This window comes from Pezoporus occidentalis, unplaced genomic scaffold (genome assembly GCF_034315485.1).
Source record: "Pezoporus occidentalis ecotype Australia unplaced genomic scaffold, CSIRO_AGI_Poc_V1 ctg102, whole genome shotgun sequence".
Taxonomy (NCBI): Eukaryota; Metazoa; Chordata; class Aves; order Psittaciformes; family Psittacidae; genus Pezoporus; species Pezoporus occidentalis.
In genome coordinates this window covers 1,567,128-1,589,956 of record NW_026912801.1, presented here as the reverse complement: position 1 = coordinate 1,589,956, position 22,829 = coordinate 1,567,128, and the positions used below count along the sequence as shown (strand labels likewise).

The following is a 22,829-nucleotide window of genomic DNA, read 5'->3' as shown; positions in this document are numbered from 1 at the left end:
AGCAATGATAAAGTGCCCAGAGGACAGCAAGAGATACATAAATGCAAACTATTCCCCGTGGGACCCGGGCAGTGTCAGCCCTCCTCAGCCTGCTGCCTTCTCCCATCTCACCCCACGGCAGGGACCAGAGCCACCACTCCCACGCTCGCCCAGCAGGATGCAGGGACAGGGGTGTTTTTAGCCCAGCATCCCAAGGAAACAGCCTCACTCGATCCCCTCTGCCTGTTGGGTTTGCTGGGCTCTGGGAGGCTTTGGACCCTCTCTGAACCCAGTGCAGAGCGGGGTGGGAGGCACATCCAGGGCAAGCCCCCAGGCATTCCTCTACAGCACCCGCACTGAAGCTGGAGTTCCATCCCATCTCATGCTATGCTAATAAGCAGTGAGAGGCAATATGGAAAATAGAGTAATTAATGGCCATTTCTGCTGCTGCTTTTATTCACTGACTATTCCAGAAGGAGCAATTTTCCAGAAGACAGCCTCTGCCTTCACAGTGCCGATGCATCAGGCACCCTGAATCTCAGGAGGGGAATGAGCTCCACAGCTCTGGCCTCCTGGAGAAACACAGAGGCTCTTCTGCATCTCTGCACATCCTTCCAGCTCTCTCCCGAATCTCTTGGTGAAGGTACTTCATCCATCTCTGACAGGTAAATCACACGATGTAGTTCATCGCCATCATGGCCCTGTTTGTAACTAGCTCACATGATGGTGAGGCCAAGTTCGAACCAGGAAACAAACGGCAATTAAATCCTCACAAATATTACCACCATCAAACGTTTGTACTTGAACAGTCTGACTGGTGATAATAACGTCCAGTGGGGGCAGAGAGAAAAACAAGTCACGCAGAGTCTCAAGTCTTGCATGAGAAAACACAGGCACAAGAGGTACAAGTCCTTCCCTTTGCAATTGCATCACACCATTTCCTTCTTTTCACTTGTTTACTTGTGTTAGAACCAGAAGTTAACTGAGTGTCAGAGTGTTTGAATCCAACTGTTATGGGGACCCCCAACACAAGAAGGACATGGACCTGCTTGAGTGAGGCCAGAGATGCTGCGAGGGCTGGAGCAGCTCTGCTCTGGAGCCAGGCTGAGAGAGCTGGGCTGGGGCAGCCTGGAGAAGAGAAGGCTCCTGAAGGGGAGACCTGGGAGCAGCTCCAGTGCCTGAAGGGGCTGCAGGAAAGCTGGAGAGGGGCTTGGGACAAAGGATGTAGGGACAGGCCAAGGGGAATGGCTTTAACCTGCCAGAGGGGAGACTGAGATGAGCTCTGAGGCAGAAGCTCTTCCCTGTGAGGGCGCTGAGGCGCTGGCACAGGGTGCCCAGAGAAGCTGTGGCTGCCCCATCCCTGGCAGTGCTCAAGGCCAGGTTGGACAGGATTCTGTGATCTGCCCAGAAGAATGGAAATAAAGACCATTTATGGCTTTACTAACTGAGCTGTAAATGGGGAGTTAACATTCTGGAGAGGAACATTTGTGTGCTGAAAGATGCCCTCATCGGAGGCCACCTGCAGCGGCTGGATGTGAAATCAGTCCTAGCACCTGAACAGCCACTGCTGGCTCCGCAGGCATGGCAAAACCCCAAAGCTTTCCCTTGCAAACAGGAGTGCCAGCAGGCTCTGCCTCCCAGCTGCACGCAGCCAGCGGTCCCTTCCCATGGCTGTGTGCTCTCACTGCAGCCCGATGCTCTCACACTGCTGTCAGAGCTGGCTCCGACCTCTGTGCACTGCGCACAGGAACGTTTCTAAACCTGAGCGAGGTGAGGAAACAGCTTTTGTTCCCACCATCCGCACATCTAAAAGAAGAAACATGCCTCTCACCTGGCCGGGGCGAGCTTAAGACACGCAGGAGCAGCATCCCCAGTGCAGAGCAGCTGCCAGGCGAGTTGGGACTGCAGAACCAGCATCACCATCCCTGCATCACCACACTGAAACCAGCCCAGCCACAACACTGGTGGGACCAAACCCCTGCTGTGGGAGGAAGGCAGACCCAGGGAGCAAGGCTTATGGTCAGCCCTTATTCTGCTCCCTAAACATCACCACCTGGTGCCATGAGCACCCACCCTGTGTTCCTCTGCAAGGGAGGCTGCCCTGCATGGAACCTCTCAGGGCAAGAGGGGAACAAGGGATCCTCAATTTACTTTGACACTTAATTCTCCAGCCTTCACTGTGCTTGCAGTCCCTGGGCTCGCAGGGACCTTCTCCATGCCCCTCTGCCTGTGCCTCCCTTTGCCCAGCTCAGAACCGACCCATCTTCCAGAGCTCCCTGATTTAAAAGCAACAGAGGATGTTGCTTCAGTTTGAGGCAAATAAACCAAATGAGGACTGTAACAACAAATGTCTTAAAGCTCTAAGAAGAGTCCCCCTTCAGCACTAGAAGTGAGAGCTAATATCAGCTGGCATTAAAGCAGCACTTTCCCTGTACAGCCTGATTAGACAAACAGATGCCAAGAGGGAACCGTTGAGCATTCACTGTTCCACAGCCTGGCTTGAATGTAACTTGGTAGAGAGAAAGGGGGGAAGAAAAAGTCAATAATTGACTAATTTAGCCATAAATTCTGAGGGGTGGAAGGAACGAACCCACAACGGCGCAGATAGTGAAATGGCACAAGTTAAATCAGGTTCTGTCACCGCGTCTGATGCAAGGTAAATCATGCAGTGCTGGAAATAAAAGCCCTCCCGCGCCTCCCGGGTGGGTTTGCTGCCCGATGTAGGAGGGGATCAGGAGGACACCATAGATCAGCATATGCAGGAGTGCCTCAGAGGGAGCTCTGGCAGGCAGTGGGAGGTGTGGAGCTCACGGCAGCACCCCAGGGCGATGCCAAAGCACCCGGTGCTCTGGTGGGAGCAGTTGGCAGCCGGTGGGTGCTGGGGCTCCGGTGTGCTGAGCCAGCCTCGGCAGCCTGCGAGGAAACCATTGACATGTGCTCCCTGGAAACGAGTCTGGTTCTGTGGGAAATGCTTTCTAGCCATTTCTCTCCCCTGGCTTTTAGTCCTCCAAGTCTATTTGCACACAGATTGGCGTTTACTGCCCTGGCTGATCATTCACCCGGATCCAATAGCACGCGTCTGGTCCCCGAGCTGGCCCTGCTGCCTGATGTTACCCCAGACCACAGCAGCATCAGACGGAAGGTGCAGGGTGGCAGAGCACAAAGCCATGGCTCCCCATGGCCGAGCCACCCCTGAGCCAGCGAATCCCTTGCGCTGGATGAGCGCGGGGAGGCTTTGCCTTGCTCCGACACCAGAAGCTGCAGTCGATGTCCCCTTCCTCCAGCTGGCAGCTCAGGCTTGGTGTGGGCGCAGTGGAGCCAGGGCTCAGCATCCCCCCGGCACACGGCCCCGGGGCTGCTGCCTTGGCCCTGTCCCTGCTGCTTGCTCCCTGTTTCACGCAGCGATCGCCCTGGGTCAGCCCCAGCCATCGCACCCGCACCCGGAGGAGTGGAAAGCAGCTCATCTCCGTCAGCTGCAGATGGAGGAAGCAAGACACAGGGAAAGCTGTGCCAGGCTCCTGCGCGGGTCCCAGCCCTCCTTTCCCCCCGTCTGTGTTTAAAACCTACATGGGAAAAGTCCTCCCTGCGAGGCTGCTCAGGAAAGCAGAAGGGAAATCACAGTGTTCTGCCTGAGCCAGCCATGGCACTGTGGAGTTTTCTACTTGGCTGCATCTCTATTTCAGCAAGAGGAAACAACTCTGCAAAACAGAACCAGCCTGGTGCTTTCCATGCCCTGTGGCAGCGCTGCGGTGTGACAGGCTGCACCTCCACCTCCCCTACCCTGCTCCAGGGCCCCCCAGGGGCTGCCGATGGGCAAACCCCACCAGAAACATGGGGTGACAAGGCAGGAATGCGCTGCCAGCTTGGGAACAAAGTGGCATGGAGTTTATTTGTACTTCTGTCACATCAAAGGGGCCCTTGTTTGAATTCTTCTCCCTTTAGCCTGGAGGAGAAGAAGGGGAAAGATTGGTTCCTATTAATAGCCTCGCATCCCACAAGATCCAAGCCTCGCAAGAAGCCATGAAAGACTGCAGCATCTGATCCTCTGAATAAATGAGGTAATTTTGGAAGAAGTGTGTGCTCAGCAGCTTTAATTACTGCCTTCTCCACTTCGGTAGGAGATGACACTGAGAACTTGTGTGTCAGTAGCACCCGGGTCCCAGAGGAGCTGCGTGGTGCTCCTGTGCCCGGAGAGCCACCAGCGCAGAAAAGTGAGCTGCCTTACCCCAAAACTGCCTGATTTTGCATTAAACCTCTCCAGGATTGGCATGGAGCGAGGGGAAGGAGCACCCCAGCAAGCTGAAGGGCTGGCAAAGGGGGGCACTGCTACCACAGGGATGCTGAGGGACTGGTGCTGGTGGCAGGGCGAAGGGATGCTCAGGAAATCATTGCTACCAGACAAGGACCAAGCAGGGAGCAAGACCGTGTGATGTGGCTCTGGTCCCACATCCCTGGAGACATCCCTGCTGTAGGAAGGGCTGTGGGCAGCACATCAGGCATGTCTGCTGCCCATCTGCAGGCACCAAGCATCACCCTGCAAGAGGAATCCTCCTGGTGGCTGTAGGATGGTGCAGGGGATGTCCCCCTGCATCAGCTGTGGCTAAAGCCCATGGGTTCAGCGTCTAACCAGCAGGAGAGCAGGGAGGGATCAGTCTCTGCTCCACAGCCCATCCTGGCCGCACAGAATTATGTCAGCTTTCCTTAAGCAGATTTCAGGCTCTAGGTACCAGGTTTAATCCGGACACCAAAGGTATGTATGGCAGTGGGTGCCTCCAGCCAGCAGCTATGGCTGCGTCATCACCCTGCACACGGATGCTGGACACCAGGTTGCCCTTTGCATGCCAGGCATGAGGCCACCGGAGCCGATGGTGATGCTGTGTCCTCGTGCTGCCACCTGAGTCTGTGCCTGCCTGGGCAGGAGCAGCACCACGGGAAAGGTCCATGGGGGAAAGGAGCCCAGGACCGCAGCGGAGCGAAGCCGTGCTCCTGCTGTGCTGTGCGTAACCACAGAGCAGGATGTGCAGGAGCACAACCCATCCTATCTGCAGTGCCCAGATGCCAAACAATTCATCTCCCCTCCCGGTGCCCTTGTCAAGCACACCAGTGAATTATCTTCATTTCACAGCTGAGGGACCGTGCTCCAGGGAGGCCTCCAAGCCCCGGGGTGCAGGCCTGCATCCCTGCAGAACCCTGTGGATGGGGTCTGGGGACGCATGCAGGCAGATGGCTGCAGCATCCCGAGGCAGCGTGCCTGGGAGAAGAGAGATCCGCATGTGAGGAAAGCGCGGTGAATAACCTGCCAGTGACCTCCAAAACATCTTTCTGCTAAAATGCATTCACATGGATCTAGCATCTTCAGCTCAGCTTGACCCCGCACTGGTGAAAAGCACCTTTGCACCAGCGCAATTTAGTTTGGCCTCTAAAAGATGCAGCCATGACCATGCACTGTACTGACAGCAAATCAAACCCAGCTGGGATATAGAAAAGCCACTTGTTTCAATTAAAACACCAAAAGCAACGAGCTCCTTTCTGCTTGGGTAGGGCAGAGAAGGACTAAATGCCTCTAAACCACCCAGAGCAACATGCAGGCTATTCATTACGGCTGTTGTGTAGGCGCATGGATCACAAACCCAGCAAATAACACCTTTCCTGGTGCCTTTGCTGTGGGAGAGCTCCCGGGTGGTGGCACGTTGCACTCAGCAGGTGCACAGAGAGCTTAAACCAAGCACTGCAGTTGCATGTGCTCACATTCCTCGTGCAGCCAGGCTGCTGGGGGAGAATCGGGGCCAATTCAGGTACCCAGGTGCCATTACTGTGGCAGGGAGAGGCATCAGGGGGCTCGTGCCAGCATCCTCGCAGGGACCATCAGCCTCTGCCCTTCAGATACCGGATTGGTGTTGATAGGGATGTTAACAGTTAAAGTGTCCTACTTCCCCGTTCCGCACGGCCTCTTCCCTTGGAGCTCATCTCCGAGATAATGGACTTTGCCTTCGGACTTAACCTTCTGTAAATCGCTCTCCCTTAATTGCTTATCATCTGGAAACCTCGGAGCGAGCCAGGGCAGATGCTCCCCGCCATGTGATACAGCCATCCTCTGCCTCCCTGCTGCTGCCCTGCTGCAGCCCGCACCCACGGCACCCAGGGTGCCCACAGCACCCAGCACACCCGCAGCACTTGGTGCATCCAGAGCACCCACAGCACCCAGTGTACCCCCAGCACCCAGCACATCCACAGCACTCAGTGCATCCAGAGCACCCACAGCACCCAGTGTACCCACAGCACCCAGCACATCCGCAGCACTTGGTGCATCCAGAGCACCCACAGCACCCAGGGTGCCCACAGCACCCAGCACATCCGCAGCACTCAGTGCATCCAGAGCACCCACAGCACCCAGAGCACCCCCAGCACCCAGCACACCCGCAGCACTCGGTGCATCCAGAGCACCTACGGCACCCAGGGTGCCCACAGCAGCCAGCACACCCGCAGCACTCGGTGCATCCAGAGCACCCACAGCACCCAGTGCACCCCCAGCACCCAGCACATCCGCAGCACTCGGTGCATCCAGAGCACCCATGGCACCCAGGGTGCCCACAGCACCCAGCACATCTGCAGCACTCGGTGCATCCAGAGCACCCACAGCACCCAGTGCACCCCCAGCACCCAGCACATCCGCAGCACTCGGTGCATCCAGAGCACCCACAGCACCCAGTGTACCCCCAGCACCCAGCACATCCGCAGCACTCGGTGCATCCAGAGCACCCACAGCACCCAGTGCACCCCCAGCACCCAGCACATCCGCAGCACTCGGTGCATCCAGAGCACCCACAGCACCCAGTGCACCCCCAGCACCCAGCGCAGGCAGAGCAACCAGTGCATTCAGCACACCCAGTGCCTTCCCCCCTGCTCTCCATCCCTACAAGAGCATGGGAAGCCCTCGGGAAGGCAGCACGTGGATGTGCTGGGGGAAGGCAGGACTCAAGCACCCCTCACAGCACAAATGCTGCCTGGCTCTAGCTCGGGGCACAAGCCCAAACCAAGGGTTTGCTGTCAAGGGTTCTGGTGTGTCTCGGTTCCAAAGGCCCCTCAGGGCAGCTGTGAGCAGCATTCCATCTCCTGGCTGTGGAAGGAGCAATCCCCTCCTGCGGAGGGAAGACGTCACAGCTGGAAGGTTGCTAAGCGAGCAGTTCCCTCCTTATGATGCACGACTTCATGACTCGGCTCCCGAAATGGATGTTACATACAAACGACATTTGCCTCCGAGCATACGAGCATCCCGAAATAGTGTGCGCCTCCCTGGGTTGTTAGTATGGGTTCCTGAAGAATGTCCCTATTGTCTGCGGGTCTGCAGGGCTGGAAATCACTGCTGCTTCTGTCCTAATGCCTCACGCAGGGCTTTACCACAGGCCAAACGTTGGGAGCGGGGGATGCAGCCAAAGGGAAGAGCCTCTCGCTGCTGCACCCCAGGGATGCTCACATGAGCATCCCCTGCATGAGCCTCTCTGTGCTGCACCCCAGGGACCAAATCCTGCTCACACTGCACCTTCCAGACCCAGCACAACCACTGCATCACAGCCCAGGCTCCCAGAGGATGGGGATTCTCAAGGGCTGCAGCCTCCCTCTGTGCAGCCATGGCCACACAGGCAGTGCCTGGGGACCAGGAGGGACCAGCTGCTCCTGTGGCCATTTCATCTGAAATTGCTCAAACGCAGCTCAGCACAGGCTTTTTAGATGAGCTGAACCGTAGAGATTAAAGACATGGCACCAGCTCCTGCGCCTTACGCAAGATAGAAATTAAGGAGGAAAAAGGAAAGGGTATGTCCATCCTGGAGCGAGGAATCTGATGTTCACGTTCCCCCTGATTTCATGAGAACATCCCCAGCAGCTGATCTCCGCAGCACTGCTGTAATCCAGTGATATAGTTTAATCCCATTATGTTGCCATGTGCTTGCCCATAGGCTGCCTGGACCAGGAGGAGCCGATGCTTCCTAATAGGCACTTCTGCTGCCCAGGAGCTCGCCTCGCCTCGCTCACAATAGTGCCTTTGCCTTCTGCTGACATTAAAAGTGAGACCCTGCTGCTGTTTTCTGTGCTGCCGTTCTGTGGTGGGGGCTGCTCACATCCCAGTTTCCCACCTCGAGCGGCTGGGTCCGCTGCTGACAACTGTGGTTTAAGCGCACCAGGGCTGCCCTGGCTGCTGGCCTGGAGGGGAAGGGAACATCCCCTTGAGGCTGATGGGATGCAAAGCCCTGCCCCACAGCGCAGCACAGCGCAGCTGCATGCACAAGGATGCTCCTTGCTCCCAGCTGCAGCCGACTCCTTATTTCCCAGCACGTACCTTTGGATCCCCATGTCATTAAATCATAACGGTTTCGCCCTGTTTCATAACCAGGCATTGGGAAGAGCACCCCGAGCTGCAGCGCAGGGCAGGAGCGGCGCCGCTCAGCCCTCTCCGCTGCTGTAATCCTCTGGTACACGTTAATCCCATTACGGCTCCATGCGGCTGTTTCCAATTCTGGCCTTTGAAGAAGTGATGTTTCTTAATCAGCGTTTCAGCTGGACGGGAGATTTACTGCTGGAAGGAGCCTACGAAGCTGCAAAGCTTCCGCCCTCCCATCTTCTCCCTCTTCACACTGATAGGAACAAAAACAAGCGGCAGGAAAGCAAACAGGAGCCTGGAATCCTGGACAAGGGCATCCATCAGATCCAGTTCCCTGCTCCCTGTGCAGCGCAGCGCCCTGGGTACCCCAGTGTGATCAAGGCAGGTTTGTCTCATCAGTTGCTGGACAGGACTTGGCGTTCCCTCTGCCTCTGATACAAGAGGTCTCCTCCACTGACCCACACGGCCCCTGTAGGGTGGGAAAAGCCATAACTGGGGCTGGCACTAGCCCAGCGATGCCAACGGGCCCTGAGCCAGCGCCCAGCAGCATCAATCCCAGCTCTCCATGTCTAATCCCGTGTTTTGGCTGCAGCACTCAGAGCCTGGAATGGAAAAACTACCTGTCACAGCCCCCAGCCCTCACACATGAGCACTGAACACTATAAACCGAGGTGATTCCATAAAGCCAGGCCAAGGATGTCCTGCTCGCCATGGGGCACAGTGCCAGCCCCCTGTGCCCCCCGGCCCTCCCTCAGCTGGGTTATGCCGCTCTTGTCCCGGCTTTCACATCCATCAGAAGGGAGATTACTTTTCCCCATGCCAGAGCTGAGCAGTGATAAATCACAGCCCTGCAAGGCTGTAACAGCGCTCGCTGGGTTCCTGCTTCGATTTCCTTCCTTTCTGAAGCATTGAGGATCTGTGGCTCGGGTCTGGGAGTGCACAGGCATGAGGCTGGAGCTCAACCTAATCTAAAGGAGAAAAAACCCGAACCACCAGAGCTAAGAATCTCATGGAGCCACGTGGCTCCAGGCGCTGGAGAACGAAAACAACAGCGATTTCCAAAGGACAAACCTCTGTGAAATCCATGGAAACTCCTGGAATCCAGGCACGTTCAGCCCCCAGGGCTGCAGATGAGGTGGAACTCACCCCACTGTGGCCAAGAGCAAACATTTCCTATATTTCAGGACTACTGGGTTTTAGTCAGTGATTTCCTGACCTCGGTGCATCCCCAGGGCCTCGGTGCCCTGCGCAAAGCGGGATTCACCCAACTGCTGGCACCGGGCACCACGGGAAGGCAAAGGAAAGCTGATGTGAGCCATGGGCACGTTGTCATCTCCTCATTGCATTTGCTTCCCAGCCCATCCTGCATTGGACACAGCCACCTGCAGGGACACGGTCCAAGGACACCCAGTGGTTGATGCTCAGGCTGAAACATACAGCGGGAAGGGAAAAGCACCCAACCCGCCGGTGGGATCCAGCCAGGGGCTTGCCTTACGTTGATTCTTGCATGCTTTACTCCATAGCAAATTGCTGCTGGGATTTCCCCGCAGGCAGAGGGTCCCAGGGGAGCCCCAGCACCCCACGGCACCCAACATGCCCTGGGTACCAAAGGAAACAGCCACCGGAGGGGGGTGAAACCCAGCGTGGGTTTGACCCCCCCTCACACACGTTATCTGCTGGGTGAAAGAGAACAAAACTCTTCCTTTGCCAGTCTCTGGAACAGCTTCAGCTCCTCCATCGCTTGGCAGAGCAGCACCTGAGAGCCGGGGCAGGGAACAGTGGGGGCCTTGTCCTCTGCCCCCCATCCCTGCAGCCCCACGGCTAGGGCGGTGCAGTGATTGTTGGTGCCATCGCCTCCCAGGCACTGCAGCAGCCTCTGGGCAAAGCCCCTTCGGCTCCTGACCGTGCACTTGAATCCGGCAGCTCCGGCCTTGGTGTCGGCACAAGACCGACTTGTCTCTCCCAGACAAGTCCATGGCTCTGGAAGCCTGGGAGATCTGCACCCCCCGACCCCGCTGCCTGCGCTGCCGGGCACATGGCTTCACGTTTAGTACCTGCGGCTGCTTGAAAACGCAACCAGATGGGGACGTGGCTCTTTGCAGAGCTCTCCTTACCTGCAGCAGCCAGGAACAGCAGCAATGAGCAGGGAATAACAGCCAGGAACAGCGGCAATGAGCAGGGAATAACAGCCGGGAACAGCAGCAATGAGCAGGGAATAACAGCCGGGAACAGCAGCAATGAGCAGGGAATAACAGCCGGCAACAGCGGCAATGAGCAGGGAATAACAACCGGGAACAGCAGCAATGAGCAGGGAATAACAGCCGGGAACAGCGGCAATGAGCAGGGAATAACAGCTGGGAACAGCAGCAATGAGCAGGGAATAACAGCCGGGAACAGCAGCAATGAGCAGGGAATAACAGCCGGGAACAGCGGCAATGAGCAGGGAATAACAGCCAGGAACAGCAGCAATGAGCAGGGAATAACAGCCGGGAACAGCAGCAATGAGCAGGGAATAACAGCCGGGAACAGCGGCAATGAGCAGGGAATAACAGACGGGAACAGCAGCAATGAGCAGGGAATAACAGCCGGGAACAGCGGCAATGAGCAGGGAATAACAGCCGGGAACAGCAGCGACCACCACGAGCATCGCCAAGTCCCCTTGCTCGGAGCAGAACAGGGGCTTCTGGTTCCCCAGGATCAAACTGAGCTCAGAGAGTGGAAAACCCCACCTGAGCTCCATGGAGATGACCTGAGGGTACCAGGTTCCCCAACGAGCCCCACATGAGCCTCCTCTGGGCTCATTGGCATTTTCCTCTTCCGCTTTCAGTGCTCTTGGCCCCATGTGCCCCCATCCCACTGCTCCCAGCGGGGCCCTGTGGTCCCAAGGGGGCTGTGGGTCTCGTTGCTGGTTTTAGCAGCTCGCACCCACAGAATGCCCCGTTTCCCACTCACAGTCGAGGCAGAGGCAGTCCATCAGCAGCACAAGGGAGGGTGCTTGTCCCTGCTTCCCCTAAACCCCATTTGCACAGGGAATGCTGAGGTCTGGGATCACTCTGAATTGCCCCTGTAGAGTGAGATGCGCAGATTTCCGCAGGGATGCTGGGCCTGGTGATGCGCTGCCAAAGCACGACTCGCCCGGAGCTGACATTTCGCAGCAACACTTGGCAGATGATTAATTCAGGCTTTGGGCCCTGCCAGAGCAGGATTGATGCCGGGCTCAGTCATCCCAGGCACAGTGGAAAAGGCTCTGAAAGGTGGAGGATTCTGGGGGCAAAACACCGTGTGTGGGGTGGCTGCGTGTGGGAGCTGGTAAGAGGGGGCCCTGCATCCCCACCTCCCTGTGATTCCCGGTTTTCGTGGTGTTCACACCAAAGCACAGCAGCCAAACTGCCACAAGAGGGTCCCCACTCCCCGGGGACTGCGGTGCATGGTCGAGGAGCATGGCAGGATGTGGCATGGGGGTGGCCGGGGTGGCCCATCAGGTGCCCGGAAGCAGCCCCTGCACCCTTGCAGTGGCATTGCATTACAATGCCAATAGTGACACCACTCTTTAGCATTATTAATGCCAAATGAGAGCTCACAATGCCTAATAATTAAAGCAGCAATTTGCCTCGGGGGTGTCCTGACTGAGAAGGTGAACCCCACAGACATCCTCGCATCCACACCGGCACCACGGTGCTTTGCCAGGCACGACAGCCATCACTGTCAGGCTGGACCCCCCCGGGGTGATGGCTCCTGTCCCTGACGCTGAGACCCCGGCCCACCTCCCCTAGGCAGTCTGGTGGTGATGAGGAGGGTGGGATGCGGGCGGCACCGAGACCATTGGCATGCAGCAATGGGTCCCCGTCCCTCCCAGCAGCACAGGGTCAGGATGCGCATCCCCTGGTGGGGTCCTTCTGTGTCCCGGGGGAATGAAGAGGCCAGAGCCGGTTCTTTGAAACTCCAAGCTTTATTCAGTTGCTTTGGCAGCGCTGGGCATCACACGAGGGAGGCAGGAGGAGAGGCCATGGGGGGACACTGGTGGCCGGGGGGGAGCTTGCTCCGGTCCCCAGGCCCCGGCATGCGCTGGTGGCTTTAGTTGGTGGGGTGGTAGGCGCCGCGCTGGTGCCACTGCATGTCCCGGATGCGCCTGACCGACTGGATCTGGGGGTGCTGAGCCCCGAAATCTGAGCTGTCCTTATAGTCCCCCTTCTCAAACAGGTACTGGTAGCCCCTGTAGCCAGGGTACTGGTATCCCACCCACCTGCGAGGCAAGCAATGGGGTCAGGCTCCAGCCCAGCCTGGCCGATGCTGCTCAGCGCATGATGCTCCAGCATCGCCCCGGTCCCACTGCCCCGGTACTCACGTGCCGCTCTGCACCCGCACGGATGAGACCTTCTCCTGGTACCCATGCGCGTGGAAGCTGGGCACGTCGTCGTCTATGATCTCGATCTTCTTGCCGGTGAAGCTGGGGTTCTCGTACAGCACGATCTTGTGCTCCTGGCTGTCCTGCAGCGGGCAGAGCAGGAGTGGGGCTCAGCGGCTGCTGGTACCCAGGGGCGGGCGGGGATGGGGGGGGGGGATAAGCCCAGGGCTATGGGGAAACCGAGTGAGGGGCTGGCACCACGGCTGCCGCCCGGTGCCGCTGGGGCACCTCCAGACTCACCACAGCCGCTGCCCCCGTCCCCGCGCTCCCTCCGTCCCCCCACCCGGGGGTGCACAGGGGGGGTCCCCCTGCCCGCGGGGCCGGGGGCGCGGGGAAGGCTGGGGAGCACGCGTGGCTGCAGACCTTGGTCTGGCGGGTGGGTAGTGGCTGTCTGGGTGCTCTCACCACTTTGATGGGGCGCAGCGAGGTGATGCTGTCGCTTCTCCGGCTGTTGGTCCAGGAGTCCCAGCGCGGGTACTCCCCCTTCTCAAACACAAACTGCTCCCCCTTGCAGCTTGCCTGCTCGTAGCCCACCCAGCTGCAACAGAGCAGGGACCAGCTTCAGGGGGGGCAGAGGTGCAGGGAGCAGCACCTCAGCACTGACCCCAGCAAACACCCTTGGGCTGAGCCCCAGCTGTGTCCCCAGCAGGGCACAGACCCCTCTGCTCCTGTTGTACATGGGAACAGCACTGTGGGGCCCGGAAGCAGCGCCAGGGGGGATGCTCTGATGTGGTGGTCACTTATTCTTGGTCCCTGGGGACCCGCAGAAGGATGGGATCACCCACATGTCCCCAGTGAGGTTTTGGTCCTGCAAGGATGCTCTGCACTTCCCCATAGGTCCGGGGTGCAGCACATTGCCAGGCACAGGGTACAGCAAGGAACCCATCCTGATGCTTCCATAAGTGCTTCCCAGGGGATCCCCATTGCCCAGAGCCCCAACACGGGGGGCACAGCCCCTCAGAGAGCACACACAGGGGTCAGTGGGTGGATGGGGAAAGGAGCTGCCCCCAGCAGCACCACCGCGGGGATCCCATTCCCACCTGTGCCCAAAGGGAAGGCAACCAAAGAGAGGAAACACCGTGATCCACACCCGCATCCAGCACCCAGCAGGGCTGGGGGAGCCCAGCCTGCCCTGGGGACACTGCTCACCCATCGGCACCAGCTGTGGGCACAGCAGCAGCGGCCACAGGAAACCCAGGGTGCTGCCAGCACGGAGACCCCCTCCGCACCCCCTGCCCTGCTCCCCGGCACGTACGGTCCGGAGTGCACGAGGATGGAGCCCACTTTGTCCACGCCGGCTTCCTTCAGGTTGGGGCAGGCGCCGCTGAGCTCATGGCAGCGGCCCTGGAAGTTCTCCTGCTCGAAGATCGCGATCTGGGGGGGGGAAAGGGGACCTCAGCGCAGCCCCGGACGCTCCCACCCGGTCGGGCTGCACCCCCTGGGGTCTGCTGTGCCCTGCTCCCCATCCCCGCATCCCTCCGCAAGCTCAGCGCAGCCGTGGGACGCCGGATGCTGGCGAGGGGCTGCAGCACGGAGCTCAGCTGCTCCCAGGGGTGGTTTGGGTGCTCAGTGAGGCTGAGGGTGCCTCAGGGCAGAGAGGTCCCACACCGACCTTGGAGCTGCCTTGCTGCTGCTTGGAGGCTGGCATTTGGTGCTCGGAAGCCATCATAAACTGGGTTGTCCGGTGCCCTGGGGGGAAGCAGAGCGGGTTGAGAGCTGACACTGAGGATGCAGGGATTGGGCTCCCTGGCACCTCCGTACCCCACAGCTCACCGGGCCCACCCAGGGCTGGTTGTCACCACAAACCATTCCCAGGCTCGTGGAGGAGCCCAGGGAACGGTCCTGGCGCAGCATCACCCGTGATGGGACCTGCAGCGAGGAATCCATGGGCCCCGGCGTTCCTGAGCTGTTCCCAGCCCCATGGGCAAGGCTTTTCCCACTGTCCCTGCCGGGAGCAGCCAAGGAGTCCCTGTCCCATGCAGAGTGATGGGGACAAGCCCCGGGGCTCCCACTGTGCATGTACAGGGTGACAAGCACCGAGCACCCCGCACAGCCGCTGCCACGAAGCACCCTCATCCCCAAGCCCAGCGGGACCCCCTGTGTCCGAGCAGGCTCCAAAGGGCCCATTCCCAACAAACCAAGACCCGATCCATGACCGGCAGCGATGTCCCTGCCTTGGCCACCCAGGCCCAGGGACGGGAGCATCCCCACGGATCCCCCCTGTGCCCGCAGCCGCTGCCACCTCCACAGCTCTTGAGGAGCCCCAGGGTGGAGAGGAGGCGAGGACAGAGAGCAGGAGAGCGAACAGCGAAGCCTTACCAGTGATACCAGTACCCGCTGTGCCAGTGCGGGGCCGGGGCCGGGAGGTGCCATTTATAGCGGGGCGCTGCGGGACGGTGCCAAGACCACGGAGGGAGCAGCCAAAGCGTGACTCAGAGCGAGAATGCTGGATTAAACCCCTCTGAAAGGCCGGGTCAGCTGATGGGCCCCTGCCTTTGTCTGCGCGAGCCCCGCGCCGGCAGTTATTCCATTACCTTTCAATCCGCTTTGTTGGCTCGCTGGGGAAGGAGCTTTGCGCTTTGCCTGCATCAGCCCAACGCGTGCCAAGAGCCGGGCGGCCCCCGCGAACAAAGCCCCGCTCCGGGGCCTTCGGAGCCAGGGCTCTGCTCCCTCCCCAGCCCCGCGGGCCCGGATCTGCTGAGCTCGGCGCTTCTTGTTTGTGGCATCAAACAAGTGGGGAACGCACGGATGCACCCACAGGGACCCTGCCAGGGGCTGCGGGGACGGGCAGGGGCTGGTCCTGGGGGCGCGATGCAGGGGGCAGCACCCGGCAGCATCCTCAGCCCGAGCGCTGGTGCCAAGCGTTGGGCTCCTCCGTTATCCCCACGCACTTGGGGTCCCTGAGGGGCCCCCGCAGCCCCGGGGCGGCCGGTCCAGCAGCACGGGGCCTGCTCCGTCACACCAGGGCATCACCGAGGCCGGCAGCGGGGGCTCAGAGCCTGGGATGTGTCCCTGGATCCGAGCTCTGAGCAGCGCTTCCCAAGGGATGAGCTGAGGTCTGAGGGCAGCAGCAAAACCCCTTCACGGGCATCTCGCTGATGGACGCCCCGGGGATGTGTCAGGGCCATGGGCTGGGGTTGGCTGCAGCAAAGTGAGCAAGGGGGGGCAGCACCAGTGCGCTCAGACCCCGGGTGCTGTGCAGCACCCACAGCCCCCTCCTACCCTCAGAGGAGTAGCATCCCCTGCATCACCCCATCGGGTGTCACGCAGCGTTAATGTGGTCCAGGGCAGCTTTCTTGTGCACACAACGGCCATGGGTCCTGCAGCAGAGGTGCTGCAGCCCCTCAGTAGCCCCTCTGGGCAGCAGTGACATGCGGAGGGGTTGGTCCCCATGGTCTGCAGCTGCCCCAGCTCTTGGTTATGGGGCCTCATGGGGCTCCACAGCACACAGTGCCATGGGCAGGCTTTGGCACATTGGGGCTGTGAGGAAGCTCCTACATCTCTCCCATCCTCCTCCATGCCCTGTGCCTCCCCCTGCAGCACCGCAGAGGGATCCAGCTCTGCCCTCCCCATCTTTCAGAGCTAATTCATTGGGGTCCCCAGCCCAGGACCCCCATGGACCTGCCCCAGCTCCCAGCACAGGGCACGTGCATCCCCACGGCGCATCCCAGCCCCTCGGCATGGCTCCTGATGGATGGGCTTTAGCTCAGCTCCACCTCGGGCAGTGACAACGGCACAGGCAGCCCCATGGGCTGTGCTGGGAGCAGCTTCAGCAGCTCAGCGCCCTGCAGTGCCCTGTAAGGGCTGCAGACCTGGGCCCAAACAGCAAAGCTCTGGGGCGGCTGCTCAGGGACCAGCACAAAGCCCTGCTCCTGCCACCGGTGCAGTGGTCCCCAAGCACAGCTCCCATGGCTCTGCCCCTCGGAGCCAGCTCAGGCACGGCAGCGCTGCCCATCCCTCCTCCATCCCTGCCCCATCCCTGGGGCACAGGGACCAGGTCTCTGACCTCTGCCTGTGCAACCAGAACAGGCCCCCGTGTGCTGGGCACATCCCCAGGGAGCAGGGGCGAAGCTTCCCCAGGGGCCCTGCAAGGGGATGGGCACAGGCACGGCCCCCTTTGGGGTGCACAAGGCCTGGCACCACCCAGGGGTGGTTGTTCCCCATCGCTCCTGAGGCTGCCCGTGGTGCTGAGCCCCCACCATGCCCCTTGCGCTGGGCACTGCCCCATGGGAGCAGGCAGAGCTGAGGGATGTGGGGAAGGAGCCATGAGCGGAGCGACCCCGGCGCAGGGAGATGCTCTGGGAAGGGGCAGTCATGGAAAAGCCCTCGGCAAGTGCCCGGGGAGCATCCCCCGGGGCTGGGCTGCCCCTGGCTGCGGGCTCAGCTCCCTTTGCAGCACCAGGGCTTAGAGTCTGGGAAGCTGCAGCCTCGATGGAGCTGCAAACACCCCGCTTGTCCCCTGCCCCGCATCCCCCCCGCATCCCCGCGCGCGCCCCAGCCCAGGCGGGCCCCGGCAGCCTCCAGCTCAGCGCTTTATTGAGGGGTTTGCACAGCAACGTCCACCACGGTCACAGCAGCACCCGGGGCCCTCGGCCCCCCGGCAGCGCTGCCCCCCTCAGCTCTCCTCGAAGCTGCCGCGCTGGTGCCACTGCTGGTCCCGCACGCGGCGCACGGACTGGATGCGGGGCTGGTTGGCGTCCCAGTCGTTCCAGTGCCGGTACTCGCCCTTCTCGAACACGTGCTGCCGGCCCCGGTACCCGGGGTACTCGTAGCCAACCCACCTGCAGGGATGGAGGCCGCGCTCAGCGGGGCCGGGGCACATCCAGCCCCATGGCACGTCCCACCCAGAGCAGCCCTGTGCCACCCCAGGGACCACGGCAGCGCCGGTGCCTCTGCCTGCTGCTGCCGTTGAGGGGCCATTGCTCCGTCACCACCCCGGGCTCCTGCAGCCCAGGTGGGATGAGCCGTCGTACCAAGAGGAGCTGGAGAGCCCAGAGTCCCACTGCTCCTGCAGCAGTGCAAGGAGCTGTCACACAGCCCTAGGGATGCTGCTCCCATCTCCATCACTCCATGTGGACCAGGGAAAGGGTGGCAGCAAGGAGGGAGAAGGGATGCGATGGGCATGAGCAGCATCATGGGAACAAGTGGCTCCATGCCTGCTGCTCCAGCATCCCTGACACCACCGGGGGGGCACCACGGGTGCCACGGGACAGGACCTCGTTGGGGTGCTCCCAGTGCCCCCGTCCTTACGTTCCATTCAGGGCCCTGACGCTGGCCACGCGGTCCTGGAAGCCGTGGGCCCAGAGGCTGGGGACGTCGTCATCCACGATCTCCATCTTCCGCCCGGTGTATCCCGCGTTCTCAAAGAGGTGAATCTTGTGGTCGGGGCTGTCCTGGGGGGAGCAGGGGGTCAGGGGCTGCCCTGTGTCCCCCCCAGCCCCCTGAGGCCTCCTGCTTGTCCCCGGGCGCACAGAGCCCCCGACACAGCCACTACTCACGATCTGGAGCGGGCGGATGGACATGAGGCTGTCGCTGTTGTGGCTGTTGGACCAGGAGTCCCAGCGCGGGTAATCCCCCTTCTCCAGCACAAACTGCTCCCCGGCAAAGGCTTGGCGCTCGAAGCCCAGCCACCTGCGGGACCGGAGCTTGGCGATAGCATCGGCACCCAGGGGATGGCACCGGCACCAGGGAATGGCACCGGGTACCCAGGGATGGCGCCAGGTACCCAGGGATGGCACCGGGTACCCAGGGATGGCACCGGGTACCCAGGGATGGTGCCAGGTACCCAGGGATGGCACCGGGGGATGGCACCGGGTACCCAGGGATGGTGCCAGGTACCCAGGGATGGCACCGGGTACCCAGGGATGGCACCAGGTACCCAGGGATGGCACGGGTACCCAGCACGATGCAGCACCGCAGGGGGATGCTCTCCCTCCCCATCCCAGACTTACGGTCCAGACTCCACCTGGATGGAGCCCACCTTCTCCAGCTCCTTCTCGGCGATGTTCGGGAGCTCCTCCGTCAGCTCACACTTCTTGCCCTGGAAGTTCTCCAGCTCGTAGATGATGACCTAAGGCAGCAGAGACGCCATCGACTGCCGCTGCAGCCCCACTGCATGAGGAGCCCCCTGAGCCCCGCAGGGCAAGCACGAGCAGGAGCAGAGGGAAGAGCTCCGGCCACGTCCCCTCTGTCCCGGCTACCCCACGCTGCTGCTGCTGCTCTCCTGCAGCGGAGCTGGGCCCTGCGTGTGCCTCTGCCCCAATGGAGGGCTCCAGGGCTTCCCTCTGCAGCCCCATACTGCCCCAAAGGTGTTTGCTCGGGGAAGCCCAGGCTGTCGCTTCACCCCTGACAGGCTGGGACCAAGCTGATCAGCTCAAACACACCGAAACCACAGCAGGGCTGTGGGCTGCGGTCCTCTGACCCCAGCCTGCTCAGGGCTCATCCTTTCCTGCTCACTGCTCCCTCCAGAGCCATTTGTGCCCCTGGCCCGGCACGAGCTCCTTTCTCCGTGTTTCCTATGAACTCTGCCATGTGCAGAGCCCATGGAAGCCTCCCTGGGACCTCCTGCTCTCAGCTGAGCTGCAGGACGGGTTTGAGCCAGTGCCTGTGGCCAGAGCACAGCAGGGAGCAGGGCCTGGGATCCCTGCTGCAGTCTGGGGACAGGGAGCACCTGGTACCCCCAACCCTGTGCTAACGGGGTCCCAGCTGAACCCCCTGAGCCCAGGACTAGGGCAGAGCCTCCTGCAGACCCCACCTGCTGTGGGTACCAGGGGATGGAGGTGAAGCTGTGGTCCTCAGGAGCTTCTTCCCACCCCAAAGCAACGAGCATCCCCCCAGCAGCAGCAGCTCTTTATCCCATTCACAGGATGTGCTCCCAGCCAGGATCGGCCTTCCCGAGCCGCAGGCAGGGCTGCAGCCACCACAGCCCCCGGAGCTCATTCGCCTCCCACACCCCACGAGCACAAGCACCAGAACCTAGAACACCCTCGAGTTAAACCCGGCTCAATGCGCAGCAGCCGGGCAGGGGAAGGGCCTGGGCAGCCGCAGCCGCAGGGGGCAGCAGCAAAGCCTTGGACGAAGCCTCCCCCGGTCCCAGCACGGAGCCTGCCATGCACGGGGACCCGCAGCATCCCTGCAGCCCATCCGCAGCCGGCTGCCCCCGGGGTACCTTGTAAGTGCCTCCTCGCTCGCCAGCTCCCTCCCCGGTCACCATCTGCTCGGGGGGACTTTGCTGCTCGGTCATTGTGCCTGGAAAACCCGAAGGGAGGAGGTTAAGGTGGGGCAGCGGCCTTTGGGGGAGGCACTAGAACACAGCCAAGGAAGCTGGCTGGGAGCAGGCAGCAAAGTGAATTCAGTTCCCCCCAGTGCAGCAGCTGGAAAACCCCAGGGGTGCCCAGGCTGGAAGGAAGGGCTCCGTTATCCATCCTCTATCCCTCTGGCACACAGGCCCTGCATCCTCACCCAGGCATCACCATGAGGCCAGAGAGCCTAGGACCAAGCCAGGCCATCTTCCAAGTGATGCTGGATCCCTCTCTGTCCCTCACCCAGCTGCTCAATCAAATCACGTCTAAAAACCCATCCTTTGTTTCCAGCAGGAATTTCAGCTTCCAGCTGCTGCCATCTCTCCCCTCTAACATAGATCTGACATTCCCAGCATGCTGGCTGGTAGGACAACAGCGAGAGCCCATCGCCGCTCTCCGGGACCATCTCCCAGAGCTCCTCCTCAAACAGGAAACCCATCGGGATGCGCCAGGGCACGGGGCTGGCAAGAGATAACGGGAGAGGAACGGGAGAAACCGCCTTGCCCTGGTCCTCAATCCAAGCCAAGCGTTGCAGACGCCGGGACCTCGCCTCAGGCCGGTGCTCCCCTGACGCCCGCTGCAGGCCCGGCAGTGCCGCGGGTACCTCTCCGGCACGGTTCCGCTCTGCGCCCGGCGCGGCCGCCCGCCTATTTATGGGCTGCTTCTGGCCAGAGCAGCAGATTGCCCGGGCGCTGACGCAGCAGCTGCGTCCACGGAATTCCACCCAGGAGATCCCAGCTCAATAGCGCGGGCTCGCCATGGAAACCGCATTCAGGTGCCGCCGGCGCTGCCCGCACAGGAGATTAACGTGCAAACTCGCATCAGCACGTTCCCACCGCCGGCGGCCAGGGAAAACTCTCCCATCAGCAGGAACGGGCCTGGAAACCAAGCCCGGCGCAGAGCAAAAGCATGTGAACGGTCATGGTTCGGGCTGGAATGGAAGGAGAGACCTGGGGGCTCTGCTGGTACCTGGCCCTGAGGGTTTGGGGTCTGGATCACTGCTGCCCCTCAAGGGGAAGTTACCTCCATCGAGCTCCTTTTCCTCCTGTGCGTCCCAGGCCATCTCCCTGCCCCATGTGGCTCCCAGGAGCATCCCACACACACAGACCTGGGCGCGCTGCTGGGAGCCAAGGGCGTTGCACGCGGGTCCATCAGCCTTCGGAGGTGAAGCACGATGAAACAGGGCAAGTGCAGCCCTTCCACAGCAGAGACCGAACCGAGCTCCTTCCACTTTGCCGGTAGTGCGCCCGATTCCCTCTTCAGTGGGCACAAACTGCATTCAGCTCCACACTGCGCCTCCTGCAGGGTTTCCCACCTGGGTCTCATCTTGAAGCTAAGAACTGCAGAGGAAACGGCTCCCAAAGCTGCCAAACCCCAGGTCAACCCGGCCAGGCTGGGCCAACCTGGGGTTCACCCGTGTGAGAAGCGACCAGAACACCGGATGGAGCCCTGCTGCCCCTGCTGCGCTGCATGGAACCGCGCTGGGGTGGGCTGCGGGGCTTGGCAAGGTGAGGTACACGCCTGTTCGTGGCCGTGATGCTCACAGAGAGCCCGGCGCTGCGGGCAGTCCGATACCGCCCACGGCCATGGCAGTTCCTTCGCACGACCTCGCTTTCCCTTTGCACACGGGGCCGCTTGGCTGGAAAACACCAAATCCCTTCCGCACCGCAGGGCCCCCAAGGGCGAGCCCGGGCTGGGTTCATTTGCCTCCTTCACCGCCCACAACAGCATCCGGCTGCTGACCGATGGGAAGCACAGAACTCTGCCCACCAGCCCTGCAGCGCCCATGAATCTTCCTTTGCGCGGTGATAAGGCAATTACAGGAACATGACAGAAGGGGCACCAGATCTCACTGATTTCCCTTCCTAACAGAACTCCATTTCCTTCTGCTGTCAGCCCCTTAAATCCCGGTGAGAAATGGCTATAGTGTTGGAAAACAGATTGGTTTTCCCTAATATCTGCTAAAGCTGGACGGGAACGGTACAGTACAATACACAGCAGCCAGAATATCTTTATTACTTAGGAAACTACGTAGTACAAAATATCCTCTAGAGCACAATGTATTTATTGTGACCCATATTTACATAAGCTATAAGGCTATGTGGAACAATATAAAATGTTAATCTATACAATAGCTCCTTTAAAAACAGGCTTCATACCATTGTGGTTAATAGATACCATCGTGTTTTATAGACACCATTGTGTTTTATAGACTGGTTTGCGTTGAAGGGACCTTAAAGCTCCTCCAGCTCCAATCCCTGCCGCGGGCAGGGACCCCTTCCACTAGAGCAGCTTGCTCCAAGCCCCTGTGTCCAACCTGGCCTTGAGCACTGCCAGGGATGGGGCAGCCACAGCTTCTCTGGGCACCCTGTGCCAGCGCCTCAGCACCCTCCCAGGGAAGAGCTTCTGCCTCAGAGCTCATCTCAGTCTCCCCTCGGGCAGGTTCAAGCCGTTCCCTTGGCCTGTCCCTGCATCCCAGCCCATGCTGGCAACCCCGTGCTCTCCATGGCTTCACCGACCGCATTCAGGACACCACATGCACCACCAGGGCTGTGCATACATGGCTCCTCTGGCTCCACAGCATCCAGTTCAATGTCTGCCAAAGGCTCTCTCCCATCCTACTCACAGCAACACAAAGGGCAACGACTGCAGTATCAGCACCAGGATTTTCATAGAAAGGGGAAAAGGCTTCGAGACAGAAGCACCTTTCCCCGGGACACAGACTTGAACACGGTGTATTTAAACTATTTATATGATATTTGCCTTA

At 60.4% G+C, this 22,829-nt stretch overlaps 2 protein-coding genes across 6 annotated transcripts; both read right to left on the bottom strand.

Moving 5' to 3' along the window:
- Positions 1-12,286: 12,286 nt before the first annotated feature.
- Positions 12,287-15,444, bottom strand: CRYBB2 (crystallin beta B2). 2 transcript variants are annotated; one of them, XM_062613750.1, is made up of 6 exons: positions 15,081-15,444; positions 14,374-14,450; positions 14,017-14,135; positions 13,125-13,299; positions 12,702-12,844; positions 12,287-12,599 (listed from the first exon to the last, which is right to left on the bottom strand). In XM_062613750.1, the coding sequence occupies exons 2-6, from the start codon at positions 14,428-14,430 to the stop codon at positions 12,431-12,433; spliced, it is 663 nt and encodes a 220-aa protein (XP_062469734.1). In that variant the 5' UTR covers positions 14,431-14,450; positions 15,081-15,444; the 3' UTR covers positions 12,287-12,430. The 2 variants fall into 2 exon arrangements, with proteins under 2 accessions (XP_062469734.1, XP_062469742.1); XM_062613758.1 differs by having other exon boundaries at positions 13,167-13,299; positions 15,081-15,435.
- A 1,836-nt stretch (positions 15,445-17,280) lies between these two features.
- On the bottom strand, positions 17,281-21,174 carry CRYBB3 (crystallin beta B3). 4 transcript variants are annotated; one of them, XM_062615646.1, is made up of 6 exons: positions 21,086-21,153; positions 19,930-20,009; positions 18,713-18,831; positions 18,260-18,392; positions 18,012-18,154; positions 17,281-17,542 (listed from the first exon to the last, which is right to left on the bottom strand). In XM_062615646.1, the coding sequence occupies exons 1-6, from the start codon at positions 21,123-21,125 to the stop codon at positions 17,377-17,379; spliced, it is 681 nt and encodes a 226-aa protein (XP_062471630.1). In that variant the 5' UTR covers positions 21,126-21,153; the 3' UTR covers positions 17,281-17,376. The 4 variants fall into 4 exon arrangements, with proteins under 4 accessions (XP_062471630.1, XP_062471612.1, XP_062471639.1 ...); XM_062615628.1 differs by having other exon boundaries at positions 18,012-18,392; positions 21,086-21,174; XM_062615655.1 differs by lacking the exon at positions 21,086-21,153 and adding an exon at positions 20,667-20,932 and having other exon boundaries at positions 18,012-18,392.
- Positions 21,175-22,829: the final 1,655 nt, after the last annotated feature.

Excerpts from the sequence above, each read along its gene's own strand:
- CRYBB2 (XM_062613750.1), bottom strand. The coding sequence starts at position 14,430 with ATGATGGCTTCCGAGCACCAAATGCCAGCCTCCAAGCAGCAGCAAGGC. Across the intron at positions 14,136-14,373 it reads AGCAGCAAGGCAGCTCCAAG|ATCGCGATCTTCGAGCAGGA; the intron begins GTCGGTGTGGGA and ends TCCCCCCCCCAG. Across the intron at positions 12,845-13,124 it reads TACCCACCCGCCAGACCAAG|GACAGCCAGGAGCACAAGAT; the intron begins GTCTGCAGCCAC and ends TGCCCGCTGCAG.
- CRYBB3 (XM_062615637.1), bottom strand. The coding sequence starts at position 20,501 with ATGGGTTTCCTGTTTGAGGAGGAGCTCTGGGAGATGGTCCCGGAGAGC. Across the intron at positions 18,832-19,929 it reads AGCGAGGAGGCACTTACAAG|GTCATCATCTACGAGCTGGA; the intron begins GTACCCCGGGGG and ends CTGCTGCCTTAG. Across the intron at positions 18,393-18,712 it reads ATCCAGGTGGAGTCTGGACC|GTGGCTGGGCTTCGAGCGCC; the intron begins GTAAGTCTGGGA and ends CCGGTCCCGCAG.